At 37.7% G+C, this 25,097-nt stretch overlaps 2 protein-coding genes across 2 annotated transcripts in view; one reads left to right on the forward strand and one right to left on the reverse strand.

The window, feature by feature from the left end:
• The window catches only part of LOC135703836 (F-box/LRR-repeat protein 20-like), a 35,892-nt gene extending 17,179 nt beyond the window's left edge, over positions 1-18,713 (reverse strand). The window contains exon 1 of the mRNA XM_065225161.1: positions 17,923-18,713. Coding sequence (XP_065081233.1) covers positions 17,923-17,973 — 51 coding nt within the window. The 5' untranslated portion in view covers positions 17,974-18,713. The remainder of the gene's footprint in view (positions 1-17,922) is intronic.
• Positions 1-25,097, forward strand: part of Mlc-c (Myosin light chain cytoplasmic) — a 379,873-nt gene that overhangs the window by 276,069 nt on the left and 78,707 nt on the right. The window lies entirely within an intron of this gene.

Here is a 25,097-nt window from a genome sequence, read left to right on the forward strand (position 1 = left end):
ATTCTCGACACAGTTCCTGATGAAGATCGTGAGAAATTCATGGAGTTAGTGGATTCAGATTTCAACAAGGTCATCAAAACCCTGGGTCTATTATGGGATCCAGATGAGGATATTTTTCGTTATCATTGTGAACTGAAGTTTCAGTCTCCGCCCATCACAACCAAACGTATCGTCCTCTCTGAGATTGCTAGGATATTTGATCCATTGGGGCTAATTGCTCCAGTAATCGTTTTGGCAAAGGAGATTATGCAGTGTTTATGGAAGGATGGTTTGGGTTGGGACGACTCGTTGGAAGGTGATGTTTTGCAATCTTGGCTTACATTTAGAGATTCGTTGAAGTACATTGATATGATCAAAATTCCCCGCTACGTTGGATTGGTAGATGTCAGACGCGTCGAAATACATGGGTTCGCTGACGCTTCCAATCGTGCTTACGGAGCAGTCGTTTATCTGAGAGTGGTTTCTGCTAACGAGGTCAAGGTTTCGCTGCTCTGCAGTAAATCAAGGATTGCTCCCCTGAAACCTTTGACAATTCCCAAAATGGAATTATGTGCCGCCTTATTGTTGTCCAGACTGGTCCCCAAGTGCGTCTCGTCTTTGAAGATTGACATTCAGCGTATCTGCTTGTGGTCCGACAGTCGTATTGTGCTTGCTTGGTTGAAGAAGTCTGCCAGTCAGCTCGAAGTGTTTGTCCGCAATCGCGTGACGGAAATCAATTCAAACACCGACGGATGTTACTGGTCATACATCCGTTCTGAAGACAACCCAGCCGATGTTGTGTCCAGAGGACAGTTTCCACAGGTTCTAGCGATTAATAGTTTGTGGTGGAGTGGACCGTCCTTTTTGAAATTACACCAGTATGAAGTCGCCGTTCCTGATTCGTTACCAGAATCAGAATTACCAGATGTTATTTCGGTTATAACTGCTGCCTCTGTTCCGGTTGTTCAGCAAGACGTTCCTTTTCTTGAAGCTTTCGGTTCATTCCGAAAATTGCAGAGGGTTGTTGGGTATGTCTTACGTTTTGTGAACAACTGCAGATGCAGCCGAGCGGACCGTTTGTGTAATAAAAATTTGACCGTACCCGAATTACGTAAATCGATGACTGTTATTATTGGATTGGTTCAACGTCTGGAATGGTCGGATGAAATTAATCTGATTTCGTGTGGAAAGCCTAGTCGTCATCTAGCAACGCTAGATCCAGTGTTGGTGGATGGCCTGTTGAGAGTAGGTGGTAGATTAGAGAATTCTCGCCTGCCTTATGATGCTCGACACCAATTATTGCTTCCGAATAAGAGCCCTGTTTGTGAACAGCTTATTCGTGATATGCATTTGGAAAATCTTCATCTTGGACCCTCCGGATTGATGTCACTTCTGCGACAGAGGTTCTGGTTGATTAACGCCAAATCAACCATTCGTAAGGTATTGAGAAAATGTGTTACCTGTTTTCGATCTCGCCCTCGTTGTTTACAGCCCATGATGGGTCGTTTGCCCGAAGCTCGTGTCGTTCCTTCCGCTCCATTTTCTCGCACCGGTGTGGACTTTGCCGGGCCGGTATTCATAAAGGTTGGTCTTCGGAAGTCCGTGCGAGTAAAGGCCTACATTTGTATTTTTGTGTGTCTCGCTACCAAGGCCATTCACTTAGAATTAGTTTCTGATCTCTCGTCCGCGGCTTTTGTAGCAGCTCTCCTCCGATTTATTAGCCGTCGTGGTCTGGTAGAGGAAATTCACTCTGACCACGGCACAAACTTTGCTGGAGCAAGGTCGGATCTTCACGATCTTTATTTAATGTTCCGGGATGATCAGGTCAAAGGAAGGATTGATGAATTCTGTAGCGCTCGAGAAATCGTCTGGAAATTCATACCACCTCGGTCTCCGAATTTTGGGGGATTGTGGGAGGCTGGTGTGAAGAGTACAAAAACCCACTTACGTAAGATTTTGTCCAATGCCTGTCTCACCTTTGAAGAATTCTACACTGTCCTTACACAAATTGAGGCAGTGCTTAATTCGCGGCCTCTCTTCGCCAACTCGTTGGATACCCATGAACCATCTGCCTTGACACCTGGCCATTTTCTTATTGGCAGAGAGTTGGTCGCCATTCCAGAACCTACGCTTGAAGAAATCCCTACAAATCGTTTAAACCGTTGGAAGTATTTGCAGACGTTGGTCAAACGAGTACCTAAATACCTTGCAAGCTCGTTCAAAATGGATCAAAGGTTCTTCGAACGTAGCTCCCGGGCTAATTGTCCTTATTAAGGAGGACAACCTTCCTCCACAATCATGGAAACTGGGCAAGATTTTGAAGGTTTATCCTGGCAGTGATTCAATAGTTAGGGTAGTAGACGTCAAGACATCTACTGGAGTATACCGTCGCTCAGTCTCAAGGCTAGCACCACTTCCAATTGAAGAAAATGATAAAGCTCTCGCACCTGCAGATCCACATCGCAACCCGGGGGGAGAATGTTCGGTTCCGAACGTTTGAATTTGCGTTAATATGTCCATTTTGTCCCTATCTTCCCTTACATTCCAAACGAAAAGTTGAATCTTTTTGCCCATCTAGAACCCCTCGTCTTTCCCGTTGTCAGTGTCCAATCCATATTTTTGTTTGTGCCTCTTTCGACATTCCCATGTAAATAGGCGGAGCCTATTCTGTATAACCCTCACGCACGACAGAGAAAGTGTTAGTATATAAGTGAACGTCAAAGGGCGCAGTATGATTATTAGTATTTTAGTCGTCTTACGATAAAGTCAAGAAAATAAACATTGTTACACAGAGAAGCCGAATTTTTCATTTCTCCACTAAAGGGAGCATCATTCCGATCCTATCCACTGCGGAACTGAAGCATCTGATCGCTGCTGTTGCTGAACCTGTTGCCGAACAGTCCACCCGTCCCGTTGCTCATCGGAGCAGCACCCAAGGAAGCAATTAGTGTTGATTCCTTCGATTCGGTCCACAATTAGATCCTTCCGTGGTAGTCTAATGTGGATACCGTTTTGACTGCACACGGATCACCTATTGCTTAACTGTAATCAAATACCCGCTGCTGGAGCACCAACTAGAGAATCCAACAATCTCTGGCCTGTTGGTTGTTATCCAGTGGCAATTTTTGATTATTCCCCGAAGGGAGTTCCATTCCGGAGATTTTTACGTTGTGCACCGCACACTATGGCTAAAAATCTCTTTAATAAAGAAAAAAAAAAAAAAAAAAAAGATTGATCCCAACATTCCTTCGCAAACCAAAGATAAAATTAATTATGCTCTTGAATCTCTGACTGCTTCTATAGTTGAAGCAAGAACTGCCTCAGTGCCAAAATGCGAAGTTAAATTCGATTCAATTATAATAGACGATGATCTTCAGCTCTTGATTCGTCTGAAAAATGTCTGTATATCAAAGAACACGCGATCCTGCCATGAAAGTTATCTGGCGGGATTTGCAAACACAAATTAAAAAGCGATTATCTGCCCTGAGGTACAAAACTTTTGAAAATAATGTTTCTAAATTAGACCCGAGTTCCAAACTTTTTTGGAAACTCACAAAAGTTTTGAAAAAACCTCAAAAGCCTATTCCAGCGCTTAAAGAAGATGGTAAAATGTTGATCACAAATTTGGAAAAAGCTCAGAAACTTGCTAAGCAATTCCAGAGTTCCCATAATTTCAGTTTGGGTCTTACTAGTCCTATTGAGAATCAGGTTGCTCGGGATTATCTGAATATTTTCTCTCGGGAAAATATTTTTGATGATTCCTGGGGGACTGATTTGGACGAAGTAAGGTCTATAACTAAAACAGTTTCATAATATGAAAGCTCCAGGTGAGGATGGAATTTTCTATATCCTCATCAAAAAACTCCCAGAGAGTATCTTGTCTTTCTTGGTAAAATTATTTAACAGATGTTTTCATTTGGTATACTTTCCTGATAAATCGAAAAATGCAAGAGTTGTTCCAATTTTGAAGCCGGATAAAAATCCAGCTGAAGCTTCTAGCTACCATCCAATAAGCTTGCTTTCTTCAATACGTAGACTTTTTGAAAAGATAATTTTAAATAGAATGATGCTTCACATCAATACGAACTCATTTTTTGCAGATGAGCAGTTTGGATTTCGCCATGGGCATTCAACTACTCATCAACTCTTAAGAGCTACCAATTTAATACGTTCAAACAAATCTAAAGGTTACTCAACTGGAGTTGCTCTTTTAGACATAGAAAAAGCATTCGACAGTGTTTGGCATGAAGGTTTGATTGCTTAATTGAAAAAGTTTAATTTTCCACTTTATATTATGAAATTAATTCAAAATTATTTAACTGACAGAACTCTACAGGTAAATTATCAAAATTCCAAATCTAATCGACTACCTGTTAGAGCAGGAGTTCCTCAGGGTAGCATTCTTGGGCCTATATTGTATAACATTTTCATTTCGGACCTCCCTGATTCGCCTCAAGGCTGCCACAAATCTTTGTTCGCTGATGACACAGGCATTTCCGCTAAAGGAAGAAACCTAGTAGTAGTCACATAGTCACTATGAACGGAGTTCCAATTTCCTAGTCAAACCAAGTGAAATATCTTGGATTAGTACTTGATCAAAAATTAACTTTTAAAGATCACATTGAGGGCATTCAAGCCAAATGTAACAAATATATAAGATGTTTGTACCCTCTTATAATTATCAATTACAACGATTAATTCCCCTTATACTTAGATAAGATTTAGTTTTAGATTTAAGATGTAAATTGTTATACTGACATGAGGTTTAAAAAATCTGTTTAAAATACTGAATTGCCAAGGCAGGAACAATGTAAAAACACTATATCATAACAATTAAGGCTGGCAAGTTACTATAGTAACTGGAGCACCTAGGTTAAAATGAAATGTAATTTATTTTTAATTTTGAACAAATAGAAAGTTTATAAAAAAAATGAATGCCTTCTTACATGTAACGATAACCAGAAAAACACTTTATTTTATAAAACAGCGAATAAAGGGTTATCTTCCATTTAATTCCACTTAATTAATTTTGGTATCAATGACAGATACGTATTTCGACTACAATGTGCAGTCTTCATCAGTGTCATTCCCACTAAAGAACTTATCAAAATCTACCCCCCTTGGTACTCATCCCTAGGTAAAAAAGTCAAGATCACAGGTATAAAAATGAAACTACAATCTGTTGAATCGGAACCTACCTAACTAATAAAAACCAAAGATTTAAGTAAACTAAAGGAGAAAATAAGGAAAATCCAAAGGCTTGGTAGCCATCATAATGAAGTAATGAAATTGGGTTGTTAGCGGAATGCTTAAATAAAACAGCAAAAAAGGGTATCTTCCATTTAATAAGTTCTTTGATTATCTTCCATTTGATAAGTTCTTTAGTGGGAATGACACTGATGAAGACTGCACATTGTAGTCGAAATACGTATCTGTCATGGATACCAAAATAAATTGAGTGAAATAAACCCAATTTCATTACTTCAATTTATTTTGTTAACCAAATTTTCGTTGCCCTTCGTATTATCTGCGTACAAATATTTCGTTCCCAATTCGAAATAAAATCAGTTGCGAATGTGGCATTTTTAACGAAAAGTACGAATCTAACTAATATAGTAATTAGTACAGCTTTTATATGTAGTTTAGCGTGACGAATACACATATGGCATGATGCCAAGATTCAATAGTTGTAACTACCTTAATGTATCTTACCTCTAATCTTAATTGTGCTGTCATATTTTTTGAAAGTCCAAAATACAGGTAGTTTATCATAAAAAATACGGCAAACACAATTCTAAAGACACACTGACTGACACACAAGAAATGATTGGAAGAAAAGCACTCGCCATGGCCAAACAAAGAACCACACATGGAGGTATGACATATACCAAGCTTGGAACCAAGAAGAGAATGGTAAGTAAATAAATTCGACTGGCTGGGATGCACCAATCAACAACCTATTACATACATACAATGGTGCACTCGACAAACAGCATACCTAATACTAGCAGCAGCTAGGAAAGCATGCTCTACACGCAGATTCCTCTTTCTTTCTTGTCTGCAATGGAACATACCATCGGAACATCTGATGGACGAGTTCAGTTGGCGCTGGCGTGGAATGTTTCCAGAGCTGCGAGACAAAGAAGGTAACTCCCATCCATGAATACTTCGCGGTGAAGCGCTGCTCGTGTGTGTGGAGGAGCGCCAGAAAATGCAGGACTGCTGCTATCATCATCATTCCACGGCGACGTGCTTTCTTATCAATACAAATGCATCCACGGGGTGTGTAGTTTGTATCTAAGCGCGTAGCAGTCGGATATCGATCTGAGCACGTGTAGACTACACAGCAGTGCAGTTAGTCCAGCTGAGATGGATGTGGCCTTGCGTTAGCCAGTTGAATCAAACATCAGGAAAGTAATGTGTCCCTTGGTCATAACCGACCCACTTAAACTACGCTTATTGCTATCTTATCAACAGTTGGCTTACCGTGCTCTACACACTTTGTAATGTTATGACTCTCGACGAATGTCTGTATAGATTGGGGAATGGGCAATGTTTACGTTTCGTGACGGCGCTGCTGTGCTGCTATGTGGGTCAGACGAATTGGGAGTTTCCGATAATGGCGTACACGTACAAGGTGGTGCAGAGGGTGTGCTGTTCGTAAATTATGAAGTTTACCATGGCCGTGTTGCACTACTCAGTGGTTATCCTGTTCAGACAAAGCGAAATGTGCGCCACCAGACTGTGGGGTGGGTGTAGGTCTTGGTGTGAGACTATCGGGAAGAAGTGAGCAAATGTTTGCCTTTCGATTTAATTAGCTGTGAGAACAACATACGATATTGGTACTGATTACTGTAATCTATATGTACTACGTTTGAACTTTATGCGAACAATTTAGGATTAGTAAATCTAATGCTCTGTCAACCTTTATTGGTCCAGTCGGCGCCGCCGGGATGTTCTGAGGCATAACATCTCTGATCACGCCTTCCTTCGGATGGGAAGTAAAGCCGTTGGTCCCCGGTTCATGAGTTGATGAGGTCGATAGGTAGGGTCCAGGTGTGGGAGCTGCCTTCCTGGCACGTCGGTAGCATTGGTGCTCAGCACGGAAAACAAGATCGACGAAAAAAACAAACCAAAGAAAAAAAAAAAAAAAACCTTTATTGGTGCAAGTGTCTGTTCGATTTTGGCAACAAACTTGAAAAATTATTGTTGTTTGTTGATTTCTGCATCCAGAAATCGTGTTTTATAATTATTGTTTTAACTTTCTCTCGAACTCTCGAAGAGCACAATATAAGAATGGTACACTTGAATACACTTCACTTCATTATTCTTAAAGTCTCCATCCTCGATTGTACCTTCTGGTTTCCCCCACAAACATTGTTCTTCCTTCCTTTTAACATTCCTCCGAATTTTCTCAATGATTTCTCCCTGACGCTTCTTCCAGCAGTTTCCATAACTCTTTTAGAATGAATTTCTGATTCGACCTTCTCCGATTTGCATGAAACTTTGCATAATTGTTTGTTATGGGAAGTCATCCACATTTTTGCTACAATTTGGCCATTCTGGATCATTTAATTTTTTTTGTTCAAAATGATGTATTTTACATTTTTCAATAAATTGTAGCACGAAAACGTCACTTTTGATCGAAATGACATCTGACACAAAGTTGTAAAGAAAAAATAGTGTTTCTGGGAAAAATATACATGATACTTTTTATAGTAATTTTAAAGAAAAAAAAATCAAAATAGGGGAAATGGCTCTAATGTTGGCCTATGGATCTAGGATTGGGCCCATCGCTAAAAATCAGCTATTTATCAATTTTATCTAGATAAACGCGTCATTGCCACGGTACTTATGGATATTTTTGGTCGCTGTTGAAAATTTAGTCGATTGTTGAATTTATGTATGGGTCCAAATTAGGGGCACTTACGTCGACATTAAATCAATTTCCCCTAGTATTAAATACTCAAATATCTCGAAATGTCCTTGTTCAACTTTTATATTTTTTTTTTCATTTAATCAAAATGCCTACTTTTTGAATATTTAAAACCATGGATTCTAAAAATTAACAAAAAGTAAAAGAATGTTCAGTAAAGTTTTTGAACTTCTTTTTTGCACCGAAAAAGATTTAAAATTACTCAAATATTGTTTCCTGCGTAGAAATTATATAAAAATGCGTACTAAGAAAAAGTTCAAAGTGACCAAAAGTTTATGTTCTACGATTTTCGTCAATGGTTTACAATTAAAAAAAAAAGTAAAAATAAAAAAAAATAGCATTTTTACGGGATTAAAAAAATAACAATGGCATTTAGAAATATTTGAGTATTTAAAACTTTAAAAAAAAAAAATTCAAAATTGCAAAATTTCTGAGTACATTTTTTCCAGAAACACCTTATTTTTCTCTACAATTTTTTCTCATATTTCATTTTGATCAGAAGGGACGCTTTGTGGTACAATTCATTGAAAAATTGCAGATGCCATTAAAAAAAATACATGCTCCAAAATGGCGGAATTTCAGAAAAAATGTGCTAATTCCATTCAAAATGTTTTATGTTACTTCATACGTGAAATTTAAGATTTTCAGAGTTGGTTGGAAATGCTACCTAACATGAAGTTTTAGTGTGAAAATTTACTAACTAGAGAAAGGTATGAAGAGGGTAGGTAAATAGTTCCGCTAGAGTACGGTAGTATGAAATTTAATAGAAGTTGAAAATGAGCGAAGGGCCATTAATGCGACAGTACTATTCAAACGCACACTTCTTTACTTCACTCATACATTAATGGATGAGGAGATTTGAAGTATTTCTTCAAATCTACAGGCTAAGTCGGTTTTTACGGTTACGTGCCTATGAATACGAGGAGTGCTCGATAAGTTTTGAGATAAACAATTAAAAACAAAGGGTTGCTATAAAAAAATGGCTTTATTGTTTTTCAAGTATTCTCCATGAAGATCAATACACTTTTGCAAGCGATCGAACCAATTTATGAAGCACTTTTCCCACTCCGAAGAAGGTATCTCCAAAAAGTATTGAACGCATCAACCGCATCTTCGGGCGAAAAACGTTAACCACTCTATTTATTTTTGACGTGTGGGAATAAGAAGAAGTCATTGGGGGCTCATACGGCGGATGACCCATCAATTCGATGTTTTGAACGTTCAAAAAGTCATTTGTTTGAGGCGATGTGTGAGAGCTCGCATTGACATGATGGAGAATGATTCTTCTTTGGCGGTTCGTTTTCCTCATTTTTCAGAAAACTTCTGGCAAACAAATGGTTATGTACCATTAGAGTTAACGGTTCTACGTTGCTCTAATGGAACGGTGGCGATATGTTCAGTTTTTCCGAAGAAACAGGCGATCATTTGCTTCGAAGTGCTCCGTGCGCATATTGTTGGCTTCGAAGTGCTCCGAGCCCATATTGTTGGATTTGGCTCTTCTTGAAACACCCATATAGTCGACTGTTGTTTAGTCTCGGAGTCATATGCATAGATCCATGATTCGTCGCCCTTATAGACGTCTTTTGAAGACCCGCGACATTTTCTCAACATTTCCGTTGACCAATCGACACGAGCCTTTTTTGATCATTTGTCAAATTATGCAGTATCCAACGCAAACAAATCTTTTTGGCGGTCAAATGTTCATGCAGTTTTAAATGTATGGAAGTGGAACTAATGCTCAGGCATGCCTCAAACTCATGGTAAGTCACATGTCGATCTTTCGAAATCAGGTCACGCACAGCATCAATGTTTTCTGGCACAGCAGCTAATTTTGGATGTCCCTCATGATATTCGTCCTGGAGTGCACGACGACCACGATTGAATTCGGAAAACCATCGAAACACGGTGGCCCGGGATGGTGCTTCATCACAAAAAGTTGAGATAAACCACGGCGAAAGTCGTACTAAATCATGGCACTAAAATTTTCTCCAGATAATTCCATTTTCCGCCGAACCAAATTTTGCTACTCACTATAAACAGCGGCGCCGGTGGTGTAGTGGTAAGCGTGACTACCTCTCTCCCTATGAGGCCTGGGTTCAATCCAATTCGGCGCCGCCGGGATGTTCTGGCGTTCACCCTGGCGTCAGTAGCATTGGTGCTAAGCACGGAAAACAAGATCGACGGAAAACAAATCAAGGAAAAAAAAACTCACTATAAATAGCAAAAGTAGATTCGAATGACAAAGTGTTCTGAACATGCATACCATTAAAACACTCAACTATACGATGCAGATGTCAGATTTGACTAATTGAAATAAGTGTTGCCATATCTCAAAACTTATCGAGCAACCCTCGTGATGCATTATGATTTTTTTTTTCATGTTGAAGCATGATTCGCAGGGCTGTCTTGCATCAACGTAGAGAGAGAAAAGTCAGTGATGAAAATTATTGTATTACTATCTTTGTCGCACTCAAAACAGCGCATGACAAATTCCGTATGAAGTCCTCTTTCATTTACGTCGTAAAAAAAAAACCATCTCAGTAGGTTCTCGCTCTAGTAGTTAATTTATCTTTTCAGATCCTCAGGTTCTCTCTCTCTCTATCTCTCTCTCTCTCTCTCTCTCTCTATCTTTCTATCTTTCTATCTTTCTCTCTCTCTCTCTCTCTCTCTCTCTCTCTCTCTCTCTCTCTCTCTCTCTCTCTCTCTCTCTCTCTCTCTCTCTCTTCTCTCTCTCTCTCTCTCTCTCTCTCTCTCTTAAGCTGGGTTTAGACAGGGTAAAGGGCTGTTACAAAATTTTCTAAATTTGATCCGCGAAATCTGCGATTTCTCAAAAGAAATGCGCGACTTTAAATACTAATCCGCGATACAAAAAAAAACTTTTTTCATTACCTTAAAATACCATTTGTATACTACTACATAACATTTCAAGCGTATTGCTTAGATCTTTACCTGCTCTCAACTTAGTGTTCTTTCGAGTACCTTCATATTTTAATTGAAAGCATTCTATGCCTGTACCATCCTATGCCCAAGGAAGAAGAGAAATTTTCCAACTCGAAAAATTAATAGACCGGACGGGAATCGAACTCAGTCGTCTCCATCATGGACTTGCTTTGTAACTGCGCCTTCATTTGAAATGCAAATTTTCTTGAAAGTTAACCTTTGCGTCTCTGACGTAGGTATTTTCATGGCTGGTAGAGATCACTGCTGTCAGAAATAGTGACCATGTTGAATAAATAAGTGACCAAATAGTGACTTATAGTTGTAAAAATAGTGACTAAAAAGTGACCCAAGAGAAGGCACATCAAAAACATGTGTGATGTTTTAGACTTATTCAATTATTATCTCATAAACACTTATGTACGATATGAACCTTTAAAGCGAAAGATTCAATAGAAAGATTATAACCAAACCCACGGTATTAGTCACGGTGTCTATTAACTACAAAAATCTGGAAAACCGGGAATCTTCAGGAAATTTTTTGTTTCCTTAAAATACCTGGAAGTCTCAAAGAATTTAAAAGAAAAATCTTACTAAGGATAATTTAAAGAAAATAATGAATTTTAAAATACAATCATTTATTTTTTCTCGTTATTTTCATTCGCACTTTGAACTTTTAAGATTCACAGTGGATTAATGAGTAAATTTAAAATAATATTTTTTTTTTTGATTCTGGAGAACACTGTCGTTCTGTAAAGTTTCCGAAGTTTTTCTAAATTTATGGAACTTTTGTGCTCCCGAAATTTTCATGGAATAAGAACGAAATAATTAACATAATTCTATGATTTTCACTGAAGTTCTCAGGATTTTTCTGAAGCTCATAAAACTTCCCTTAAATTATCAACACTAATTTAAAACTTCTTCAATAGTCTAGACTTTCCTGGTGCCTAAACGATTACTGAATTTCTTTAAAGTTCACTAGACTGCCCTGAATTTATCAGTATGTATATTTGATTTGATTTGCAATTTTCCTTAAGTATTATAACCACTCAGTAATTTTCCCTCAACTTATCTATGCTTACTTGAAGTTTTCTAAATTTGTAAATCCAGAAATTTTTCTGATATATATTCAGGGAATTATGACACTTCTGACTTTTCGGATCAATCATAGAATTCTTGGAATAACCCATAATTCCACGGAATTCCTTGTAAGTCGCTGAAAATTTGCTTAAGTTAATTGGATTATTCTGAAGCTATCTGATCGCCCTCGAAGTACAAAAGTTTTCGCATTTTTTAAGTTCTTGAAATCTCCATGACATAACACCCTTAAAATATTCTCACGTTTTTCGGAGGTTCATAAAAATTCCAGGAATTATCTCGGAGCTTTGCCGAAGTTTTCTGAAATTCACTGAGCTTCTCGAAACTACTTTAAGGTTTCTAATATTTCCTTGAAACTATAATTCAAGTAATTCCCTGAAATTCGCGGAAAAATTTAAGGGTTCTCGATTTGTTTTTCAGCACATCATGGAACTATCTTGAATTTATCTAAATTTACGATTTAGATTTTTAATCTATTTAGCTTTTCTGAGGTGCATAGCACTTCTTAAAAATGTGTGCAATGCCCCTAAGGTTTTCTGAATTTCTCAAGTTCGCTTGACACCTGTGAAGTTCTCTGAAATTCTAGGAACTTCATAAAAGTTCCTGAAAAGTCTCGGATGCCGGTTCTTACAGCTTCCAGTAAGTTTCCCATATTTTCAGCGTGTTAACTTCCCTTATGTTCCTGCAGTTTGTTTATAGAGTTCACTGAAATTCTCAGCATTTCCTTCCATTCCTCAGAACTTCTCCAAAGTTCCTACAATTGTTGTAAAGTGAATGGGACTGCATTGTAGATCTCTAATCTTCCAGAAAATTAATTACGAACTTAAAACAAATCATTTATTTTTTTACTTAATTCTGGCACTATGAATATTTTCAATATCTTGAACTTGAACATGGAATACGAAACTTCAAGATATTGAATATTTTTAGATCTTGGACTTACTTACTTGGAAAACTCAGGTAATTTTATCCAGAAAAAATGAGTAGACATCCTGTATATAGAGAAAGATTATTAAACGTCACAACGTAAAGAATAATCAATCTTGAAATAAATTCACGCTAAAAAAAGTTGAAAATAGGGACTGATTACAAGAAAAAGTGACTTTAGTGACTTGACCTTAAAAAGACTGGCTTGAAAAAAGTGACTCACTACCAGCCCTGGAAAAATGTCCAATCAGATTCAAAGTGTCTATGTGGATCATGCATGATCTATTTCCAAGTAACTCAGATGGTGGGCTTCGTGGTCGTGCGGTTAGCGGCGTCACCCGTCGTTCAGGCGTATTGTGAGTGCCACGAAGTTGAGGGTTCGATTTCCGCTCCAGCCGGTGGAACTTTTCGCAACCCGGAAATTTCCCTACTGGTCTACTGGGTGTTGTGTGTTGTCCATTGTCTAGTGTTAAGTATTCAGTCTGTACAACCTCTGGTTGAAGACGGTGTCAATTGTCTTTTCTGTTCAATGTTCTTCAAATCGTCCTGGAGTTTAGATAATTTGATCTACTAGATCAACCGACATTGGGACAATGTCTTTAGTATCGAAATATTTCCAGACAGATGCACAGTGTCTATGCGGATCATGCATGAACTATTGCCATGTCTACCAGATGTTTTAAGTTATCCAAATCGTTCTGGAGTTCAGATGATTTATTCTACTAGATCAACCATGACTGCGACTGTGTATCAAAATACAGACTGCGTCTGTAGTATCAAAATATGTCCAAACAGATTCATAGTGTCTATATGGATAATGTTTAATTATTTACACGTATACCAGATGATCTAGGTTCTCCAAATCGTCCTACAGTTCAGATGATTTGTTTTACTAGATCAACAAAGACTGGGATAATCTCTGTAGTATCGAAATATCGATATACAAATCCTAGAAAATTTGACATACACGAAAATAGGTTGGCACGATCCACATAGACACTATGAATCTGTTTGGACATTAGACTGATGCAAAATTTGACTTTATCGCTCCACAGTGCTTAACTGGTTCCATATCGGGTCCTGATTAGCCTCTCAAAGTTATAACTCATTTGGTTAGAAACAGACTTCGCACAAGCCATTTGAAGTTTACATGTAAATTACTATGGGAAATCTCAATTTTTTGTTCATTGCCTTCTAGTCTTTTTCCATATTGAGCTGCAAAATAGTTCGATAGCCATTATTATAGAAAATTTTCTCAGCTACAACTTTGCTGAAGATTGTTTCTATGTAAAACGAGACAGGAAAAATTTATTAATTATTTAAGAGATTGGTAAACTTATGACATGATCAAGCTGCTGCTCTGTAGGCAACACTGTATTTTGCAGTGTGACATAGTAGCCATGATTTGTGTGTCCTATTCAACGCCCAAGAAACACCAATGTTGCCTGCTGAGCAGTTGATTGAGCATGATCATAAGACATCAGCGCATTGAACCATTGATAATTTTCGATCCTTGCATTAGTAGTCTTCAGCAAAGTTGTAGCTGGGAAAAATTCCTACAAGTACAGTTGAAAACTTTTTAAGCAGACCGATATGGTGAATTATTAGATAGACATCAACAAAAATCTTGGTTTTACCATAGTAATTTCCATACAAACTTCAAATGGTTTGTGCCATCTCAGTTTCTCACCAAATGGGTTCAAATTTTGAGAGGTTAGTCAGGATCCGATTTGGAATCGTGTAAGTATTGTGGAGCGAAAATTTCAAATTTTGCATCACTCTATTGGACATATTTCGATACAACAGACATTATTGCAGTCTTGGTTTATATAGTAGAACAAATCAACTGAACTCCAGGACGATTTGGAGAACCTAGAATATCCAGTATATATGGCAATTACTCGCATATATACGATTCGTTTATGATTTGACAACGAAAAAGGCTATGTTCATATTGGAAATAAAAAAAAACATGAAAATGTCTCACATTGGACAGACCCCAGGGAATTTCCGTGTAAATCCGGTGTGACTTATGGAATTGAGATCATTTCTCGATTATTTGCAGGGTGTTTGAATTGAGTGGGGAAAAAATTAAGAGCCAAATGAACAGCAAAATAATACGGGACGCAAAGGTTACAACGAATTCCACAATTTTTGTGACAGCACATCAGTCCCTTCGCGATTTTCGCGACATCATTTAATGTTTCCGCGATTTTCGCGACTGAAAGTTCAAATCCGCGAAAATCGCGAAATCCGCGCCTGTTGTAACAGCCCTGCAAGTCAATTGATCAAGTCAGTTGAATTCAACTGACTTGAAAGCAAATTGAACGTGTAAACCATGCCATTCAACTGACTTGATCAACTCACTAGAATTGAAAAAAGTTGATTCAAGCTCAACTTTTCAAGCCAATTGAATTCAACTGAGTTGTTCATTTGACTTGCCTAGTCTAAACCCAGCTTTAGAGGATTAAAAACTAAACGTTTTAGTCAGCCGTTCCGTGTTTGACAAAAAAAAAGATGATCGTTGGAAGCAATACATTATGTTTAAAAAAAAAACTTAAAATGGGTACACAACGGATTCGAATCACCAACGTTGTGATTATCAGGCTTGTGTCTTCATCACTGGTCTATCAACGCTTAGCAGAATGGATAGACTAAAGGAAAACAAGAAGCGCGTATAGTGTGGTAACTAGTCTGCTCACATGCGACGGTATTTGCTTTTTTTTGTCCATGCATAATAGAAAAAGGCGAAGTGAAGGGTAAAAGAAGGATTACTGTCGGCCTCTCTTCGTCAATGACGAAGAATGTATGCAAATGATGGTTTTTGTGCCGCGACAATTTATTTTTGGTTTTTGTCAAACGTCACCGACCAAACTAACCGTTACCCAAACTCTGCTGGCAAGGCAAGTCTTCCGTTTTTTTTTTCATCCAACCGCTATGAGAAAAGCAACAATGGATTAGGTCCTTGATTTGTTTTTCGTCGATCTTATTTTCTGTACTGAATACCAATGCTACCGACGCCAGGAAGGCAGCTCCCGGCAGATTTTATGCCTCAGAAAATCCCGGCGGCACCGACTGGGGATTAAAACCCAGGCCTTTTGGGGTGAGAGGCAATCACGCTTACCACTACACCACTAGTGCCGCTTAATGGATTAGAACCTAAGTAACAGTGACAGATTCTCTTCGTCGCTTTTCTCTTTGCATCCCCACGGCTATGTATAGACATTTCCAGCTATTTTCAACACAGTTCGATAAAAGAAGCTATTATCAAGCATCTAATCTGGTAAACACGATTATAAACTGCTTTTCAGGTTATTAACGTAAGAGAAAGTCGATCAATGTTTCTTAGGAACTAATCCATTGTTCGGCTTGAAATGCCCCGAACGAATTTGATGGCAAAGATCCCAACCTCAGAAAGGATTTTTCTAATTTTTTTTGCGTTGCTTCCACCTTTGCTCAAGCGCAGCGCTACTGTATCTGTCAATTGGATTCTGGCACCGTTGCCAGTCTTCTTGATATGATGTCTTCGTTGAAATGTAGCAATGAGTTACGTGAGATTTCAAACTTGAACAAATCCTCTATACGCCGAACGTAAAATTCAATATCCCAGTCATGGAGGTAGATTCTATTTATAGATTCTATGTCTGCGAGCTGAAAAGTTTTCAAGGATCTTAACAAAAGTATGTACAAATGTCAAACATTGGACATCGAACAAAATTGAGATTGCGAGGTCAACAAAAAATTACGTGTCTGAGGCTTAGAAATTGATAAGGATTCTCACTGGAATCATTTAGGAAAATTATCACGATCTTGGACTTGAATTTTATTTGAAAATTTTGACATTGCTTATTTTGTGAGATCTGACATAATTTTTGGTATGCCGTACCATCCCGTATCCACATTCCTCTTGCGTGGATAACCATCAATATATATAAAAAATATGGATCGTGGACATTCGACACTGATCTTCTACCACGATATCACAATCATAAACATCAATGAGCAATGCTAATTTTCCACCATTCACAAGAACATTGTATAGCAGGATTTCCTTACCCTCGTGTGTCCTTCACGCGTTCGCATCGAATTTGATTTGTTCCGATTTAATTGTGACTTATCATGTGTGCTGTATAATACGTCGTCCACAATTTTCAAACAAAAGAACCTAATTTGTATATATACCCACACCGCGGTAGGGATAATTTTCACATGTGTGTTAAAACGCTAACGCTGCGAACGATGGTCGATCATGACGATAATATAAGAATATAGAAAAACAACAGTGTTCAAAACTAAGGCAAAGAGTTGTATGACTGAGAATCAGAAATATTCGTACCGAAGAGGAATAAGAGGTATATACCATACTGCTACTGCTGAGAGGTACCTACCAATTAGAATAAGCAACAAATGAACAGCTCAGTGGCAAAAAAAAGAGGGAGTCGATGATGTGTGTTATAAAAGAACCATGGTCAGCGCCAGGCCAAACAAACATGATGAACCATAGTTACAAAGTGTGGCGGTTTCATTGGCAATTAGAAATAGGCACCACGTTTTCTTCCCTTTGGTTCTCTTCATATAGTTAGTGACTGTTTCCAATGGGTGTATGTCTGTATAATACAGGTTTATATGAGCGGAAGGAAGGTTCATGGAACTGGGACTGGCAGAGAAAGAAGTTGAATTGGAAGATGGGCACAAAGCAACTCGTTGCGGTACCGTCTGAATATTGCGTCGTAAAACGGCTACATCCTTAGAAAATGAATGCAGAACTGCGAAAACGGGACTTTTTTGGCAAACTGCTGAAGGATGGGGAACACACCCCTGGAAAATCGGGGAAGCAGGTAAGGAATTGAACAAGTTTCTTTGTTCTCTGCAACGTGGGGACAATGTTCTAACTAATGTGTCTGGATGATAACGAATACATTGAACTGATATAAAAGGGTGCAACCCAAGAATCTTTTCGAACATCTACAAGGCAGATTCTGTCGTGAATGGTCCATTCATAAGAAAATAGCTTTATCAAATGAATTTTATTTTTGTGTACTAACCTCGAATCTATTTCTGGACACTACTTGGTTCATCTTGTCCGCACTCTTCATGTCACTTCGCTGTTCTGCTTTTGCCCCTCTCGTAGATCGACTGGTTGAACGACGTTTTTGAGTAATTTTGGAGCCGTCTGAACCCCAGCGCTCCAGCTTAAATCGCACACAGACACTTCACCGCACTTGACACGTTCTTTGTGTCACAATTGCTCAAGATGAAATTCTATCAGACACAGAACCACTGCTCTTCTCCTCTTGATGTTCATAAAATTTCACGATACAGACTGGACCCAAAACCTTGATCAGCAGTTTGCACTTTCAACTTCTTCGCTTGATTTGGATTCAATCACTTTGTCATTTTCTTCGGATAATTCCGGAAATAGCACAAATTCTATCGAACTTGCAGTACGCGCACACCTCCGGATCTTCGGGAAGCAGGAACCGATTCTTTATTCTGGTAGAGAAAAGGTTAAACCTATCAGAAGTTCTCGCAATTCAATATGGCGAAGTTTATTTTTTATTTTCTCTGCTCTCTGCTTATTTTCTTTTTTGTTGTTGCTCTGCTGCTAATGTACTGCTGCTATGCACGAATACCATTACCATCCTCACCAGCCAACCCGAGAAGTTGAACTGGCCCCCGTAGTAGCACTTTGCGCGATGCACAGACACCACACAGAGAACGGGACCAGCCAGCCAGTTAGTCCGCGAGAACCCAACCAATAACAAAAACAACCAGTCAGCAACCCAAACCAAACCAATACACTCGGCAGCGTGCGAGAGAGATAACCGCGGGTAAACTCGTCGTCGCGCATTGGTGTTGGAAACTGTCATAGCTAACTATGCTATTGTGAATTGAGTTCCCGTTTTAAATTCATTCACAAGAAACCTTCGTCAGTTCATTCATGCATTCTTTGTTGATGCATACAAATCCGAGGAATACAAATTCCATTTTGGAGCATCTGAGAACCCGTTTTTCGTAATATGGTACAGTATGGATCCGATTTGGGCAACGCGTCTCCAATATTTTCTATTTGCTCAATACTCAACAGTTTAAAAATTTAAAAGCAGCAAACCCTATTTAATATTTTCTTCGTTCCGGATAATTGCAAAGCCTTGGACGTTGGTAAATGTTTGAAATTATATGTAGTTAGTTACTTGAATTGAAAAATGTACTTTGAGTTGAATTTTCATGACTATTTGACAACGATCCCTTATGGATAGCTAACATGACAATTTTTCTTAAATTGTGGATTGAGTAAAAGGATTCCAAATGCGTAATTTGTATACTCAATAGATGGCGGTAGTGTTTTAGAGACGATGCTTTATGGTGAAAAATATGCAATATGCATAATTGTCTGTGATAATACTATTAAATACAGCTAGTGTTCAACCGAGTAGCGTCGATGTTCGATTTCCACTTGACACGGAATATGCTTCGCCGAAGATTCTCTGCCTTTTTTGCTGACCGAAGGCGCTTGATACCCAACAGCTAAGTGTAAAATTTAATTTTTAGTAACTTGACAATGCTTTCCAAGTTATTTTCGTTTGTAACTGTAGTAACTGTAGTATATGTATGTCGTCTGTATAATCTGTACTTTTTTTACAACACATCATTGGGACTATTTCTAGTCTGTTGATGCAACCATAACAAATAAAAAAATACAAGAGACCAGCCTAAGGCTGAAAGTCTCTATAATAATGACAAAAAAAAACTATTATAATATCATAATACCGCTTCCAAAAAAATGTAATTTTATATCAACATACAAAAATAGAAACAATTTCATACTTAATTAGCTCAAATTTTGGGAGAAATACTCGCGTCTTATTTGGGCAATGATAGTAAGAAGATAAAATAGACAATGTACAGGTAACGGCTCCCTACTACCCACAAAACACATGGCAGTTGATGATGCATTAGCAGTTACTGTTAAACTAATTCAGAATATCATAAATGGAAATGCTACCAAATTGTCCGACTAGGGTTAAACAGAGCCCGAAATTCATTCGAGTGCCCATATAACTGTTGGTTGGTATGTATTGGCACGCATGTCCTGATATACTCATCACTAACACACGACAAGCACAGCCTTTGAACGGTGGGACACTGAATATGCGTCTACATCCTAAACCCACACATCTGCGAATTTTTATTATCAATCAGCTGTTGGTTGTTTTGGTTTGATTGTGGTATGCAAGAGGGAAGATGAATGGAAAAGGAAAACACTGTCTGAATGATGAATTTCTACCAACACATCTATAAGTGGGCATCCTCCCTGGTCGGGGGTGTTGACAATGACGATAGGTCATTACGAATGCTTGCATGATAATAACAACATGCGTAACATGCATTGCGATTAGATTATAGAAAACTTTTGAATAATCGAAACAATCATTACATTTCAAACACTGTGACATTATAAAGTAAGTCAAGTAAGTTTGAGCAGACTGAACAGAAGACAAGGGGCATACCAAAGAATGCTGGATTGCAGCATGAATATTGATTTCTATTTCTGTATGTTTATCTTTTTATGTTACATTCTAATTGGATTACACTACTTTTTATTGCATCAATATGCTTTATGTAATGAAAACCCGTATCAAAATTATTATTATTTTTACTGAGCCTCCTTAATCGGTATTTAATAGGCTCCAAGTGAACAATAATTTTTACTTTTGCTCCGGAACATTCTAAACATAAATATGCACTTGACTACCGAGTGTTTTGGTCCCCAGTTGCAGCTAGCAGGCTTTTGAATTTCACTGAAAATTCTCATCTGATACGCATTACCGATACGGGGTACAATCATATTTACCGATGGCTGTTTGTATTCCCACAAATCGTGACAATTTCTAGCAATAAATTTCAACACACGCACGTTCTAGTAAATCACAGCAGTAAGCAGGAAAAAATTAAACTACTTTTTTGACCAAGAACGACATCGCGAGAAACAAAATCCCTGCAAAAATCACTATCTTTGTTGCATGTTCCGTCACGATCAGTTTTTTTTGCGCTCTGTTTGATGTTTGACACTAAACTTTGTTTTTGTCACTCGGGTGTAAACTTTCGATAAGTTTTCTCGTCAGAGTCGTACTACACGATAAACATGATGGTAGTACCAACAATCAATACGAAACTAACGATATTAAATTGGCTCACTAATTGACTAGCCTATTGGTCCCAAGCAAATCGACTAACGTACCCCATTATAGTATACATTCCAGTACTACACTATGTTTGTTTTGATTCGCTATGAAAATTTGACAGATAAAATGAGGGGTTAGCTAGGGGAAGTACAACTTGATCTGAAGTAATATTTAGTGTAAGAATTGCTCAAATTGGTAGTTATTATAGTTTTTAGTATAAATATTGATGATATTAACTGTCAAGCGGAAAGCTCAAAGTAAAAAAAATTAACAGTGTAACTTTAACGCATACACTCAACGACGTTTCACCATTGTTGTTTATATTTACAGCAACTTTCTGTTTGTATCCGTTTTGCCTAGATTTTGATTTTCGATAGCTCTGATTGTTTTCGCCTTCGGCTTTTGATGCTAAAAACGGCACTGGACGTTCCCTCAGCAGCAAATCTCTCCAAGTTGCTGGCTTATGGCGAATCGAGCGTAATACGACCACGGAACCAACACTCTGGAACTCCGTTTAGAGGGGCGCCGTTGACAGTCGATTCCCGTTCCGTCGAAGGACAGCACATTGGTTTCGTGGAAATTAATGACTATTTCCTGGGAACGGAAGTTCGGCCGATTATGTGCACTGAGATCACCTACCAAAGAATGCCAAATTTATGAGAACAAGGGGTGGATTTCCGTGGCGATGGCCAGCAAGACCATCAAGGAATGACTTGTGTCTCGTGTGAAATCTGTTTTTGATTAAATGAATGTCAAATGTACACTAAAAACCAAAAATATTAAAAAAGAAAAAAAAACAACCGTCAGACAAAGTATAAGATTCATAAATATTAAAATATCTAATATTTCCACCATCGGTATTGATGCAGATATTTGGAGCTGTCCTTCCTCTAGGGGGTTAGTGGATTTTCTTATGTTTCGAGTTGTGAATCGATTAGCTTGGGACCGAGTTTGGGACCGTAGATAGTTCCAGAGCTGAGCCAAAAAGTTGAGTTCTTTCTTCGGAACCTTCTGGTCTTAGAGTTACCTCTATATGGTAGTACCAACAATCAATACGAAACTATCGATTTGAAATTGGCTCACTACACTAATAGAATTCCACACATTTTTATTGACGAATTTTCATGTAAAATTCCACATGATTTTCATGTGACCACACATAAACAGAATCCACCCAGAAGCACACATGAAATTTATGAGTCAAATTAATAGTATGTGTGGTTACACATGGCTTTTATGTGTACACATATTAAGTATGTGTCTGACACATAGATATCATTTGTTGATCACATTGCAAAAAATCATGTGTGGGACACACAAAAACAATCTTCGAAATTTTATCAGTGTACTTGACTAGCCTATTGGTCCCAAGCAAATCGATTAACGTAGCCCACTCTAGCCCAGTGCATGAAAAAGTACACGTGGTACGTTTTAATATGTGTAGTGGTGACCACGGTGGCGATTGGCGCCATATTATACGTTTTGAACCGCTCGACCAACAATAACGCAAACTGATCCGCATCATGGCACATCGATGAAATTGCAATTTTTAATTTTTTTTTATTATATGTGTATTGTGTCTTTCACGAATATTTAGACTATAGAGACGAAATTGAGGGAGCTCGTAGATGGTTCAAATGTCAAAAACTACCACCTTTCCCTATTTACGTCATGTGTCTTGATCATTAAAATTTTGTAAATAAAAGAAACGTCAGTTTACATCGATGTTCAACTAAAAACGTAACTATTTCATAAATACTATTGCGTAAAATGGCATCTATTATTTCCGTTGTGAAATATCAGAGAGCGTCAGTGAATACCATATATCATATTTTATATGGATATTATTTCCTTGGATTGTCCAAATCGAGGCTAGCAACAATTTATCACAAACACAAGTTCACAATCACAAATTGGATCATGCGATACGAGGAGGACGGATTCTATTCTCGCCGAAGTTACGAAAGGGATGCTGTGAAATTCTCTCCCGAAAAACGACAATGGTTGATAAACCTGTATCTACAAAATCCTACGCTTTATCTACATGAATCTAGAAAGCGGTTCCAGCAGGAGTTCAAGACGACAATATCTATTTCATCCATTTGGCGCATCATACATAACGCTGGTTTGACCTGGAAATGTTTGGAACGTCGTGCAATTCAAATCAAGGAAAGTGATGTAATCCGTTTTTTCAACGAAATTTCGTGCATTCAGTGGGACTACCACAACCTCGTCTTTTTAGACGAGGTTAGTTTCGATAACAGATCCATGTTACGCTCCAGGGGCTACGGAGTTCGAGGCCACCGCTTAGTGTTTCGAGGAGAATTTGTGCGGAAACCTACACACAAAGAATTATCGTTGATACAATTAAAAAAAACATTGGTAGAATTAAAAGTTTGCGTTGGTTCTTTTTGGTAGAAAGTCTTTCGCATTCAAAACAAAAGTCAGCCAACTGTCAATTCAAAAGTAAGCCGCACCCTATTTTTAAAAGTAGAAACTTTCAAACCGAATTGTACTACTGTCAAAATAAAAACATGGCAGTTTTTAATTTGAAAGCAGATTGTTTCTAATCCACTACATACTTTTGGCAGAAAAGTGTGATATAGTTAAAAAGATATGGTCTATTTTGAATCTACATCAAAATTGTTTTTAGCATGAAAACGTTTACTTCTAGATGAAATACTTAAATCTTTTAAATAGAAAGGTTATGTATTCAAAATAAATGTTTATAATATCAAGCGAAAAGTATAGCAGTATGAAAATGAAAAGTTTTCTCAAATATCACTTTTAAAATGAATGTTTACTATAATTAAAATGATTTTTAAATCTTTCATTTTAAAAATTGGATATTATTGATATCACTATTCTTGTTTTCAAAATAAATGTTTATGGATCTTAAAAAGTTGAGCTGAGCACAGGACGTGTGACTCTAAGAATATACAAGCCAAATATCCAGTCCAATCCTGAACAATTCTGTTTTTATCCTTACACGACCCTCACAAGCTTTTTTTTCATGATCGTTCTCATAGGGATAGAAAAGCAATGTTTGGATTTGGATTGGATGATTGATTTGTATACTCTTAGAGTTACACCCCTTGCCCTATTTGCTGTATCTACCTAGCTTTTTTGTGTATAAAAACACTCGTATGCAAATCAGCATTATTGACATTAAAGAAATATCTTACAATAAGGGATCATTCTGTTGGTTTGCATGTGTTTAGAGACTCAAGAATTTGGCTAGTCATTGTTGATAAAGGCAAATAGGAAATAATGTGAGAATACCTGATTTATTAAACGGATAGAATGTAAAATACAATGCAGGTTTTGTACCTAGTTTGAAACAATGCCTTCATTTTGAATCAAGTTTGAATGATATATTAATGACTGTAGTAATAATAAGCCTAAAAAATGCGTTTCAATGCTGTGGCCCAGTGCGACTGGCTCATTTCCGGAAACGAGCTTGTTCGCAGCACTAACACCCATTTTGCAGGCTAAGTATGCAGGCTTTTTACAATGAACTCAAAATGGAAGCACGGTTTCAAAATGGGTACAGAGTCCTTAATGATAATTAACTGTCAAACATAGTTTATTTGAAGATATTCAAGATTTATTACATTCATATTCTGTACTAATGATGGTAACGCTTAATGGAAATATTTTTTCAACCTAACGTAGCATTTCCCGTTATTCAGAAAATATAAATGTATCGGAGGGCCATCAAAACAGTCAGGCTCCAGAATTACGTAATGATCTGTTTTTTTTCCTATTTCATATGATACATAGTGTCTATCGTACCCTAGAACCTCATATTCAATCCCAATTACATGAATTTTTTCTTTTCCAAATATAAGGTCATGGATTTCGTACAGTTTAACATTCTGCTTATTGGTAATGCTTAAAAAGTATTCGCGTTTTTACAACGTTCCTTTGAAAGTTACTTTGTCACATACAATGATTTTCTGTTCATTAAGATCTAGGTTAAGTTTTTTAGAGTAATGAAGATCGGACCAGTGAACTTCCATAAGACAACAATA

Source organism: Ochlerotatus camptorhynchus, unplaced genomic scaffold (assembly GCF_037179485.1).
Source record: "Ochlerotatus camptorhynchus isolate MF236.1 unplaced genomic scaffold, CSIRO-AGI_Acam_v1.1 ptg000222l, whole genome shotgun sequence".
NCBI lineage: Eukaryota > Metazoa > Arthropoda > Insecta > Diptera > Culicidae > Ochlerotatus > Ochlerotatus camptorhynchus.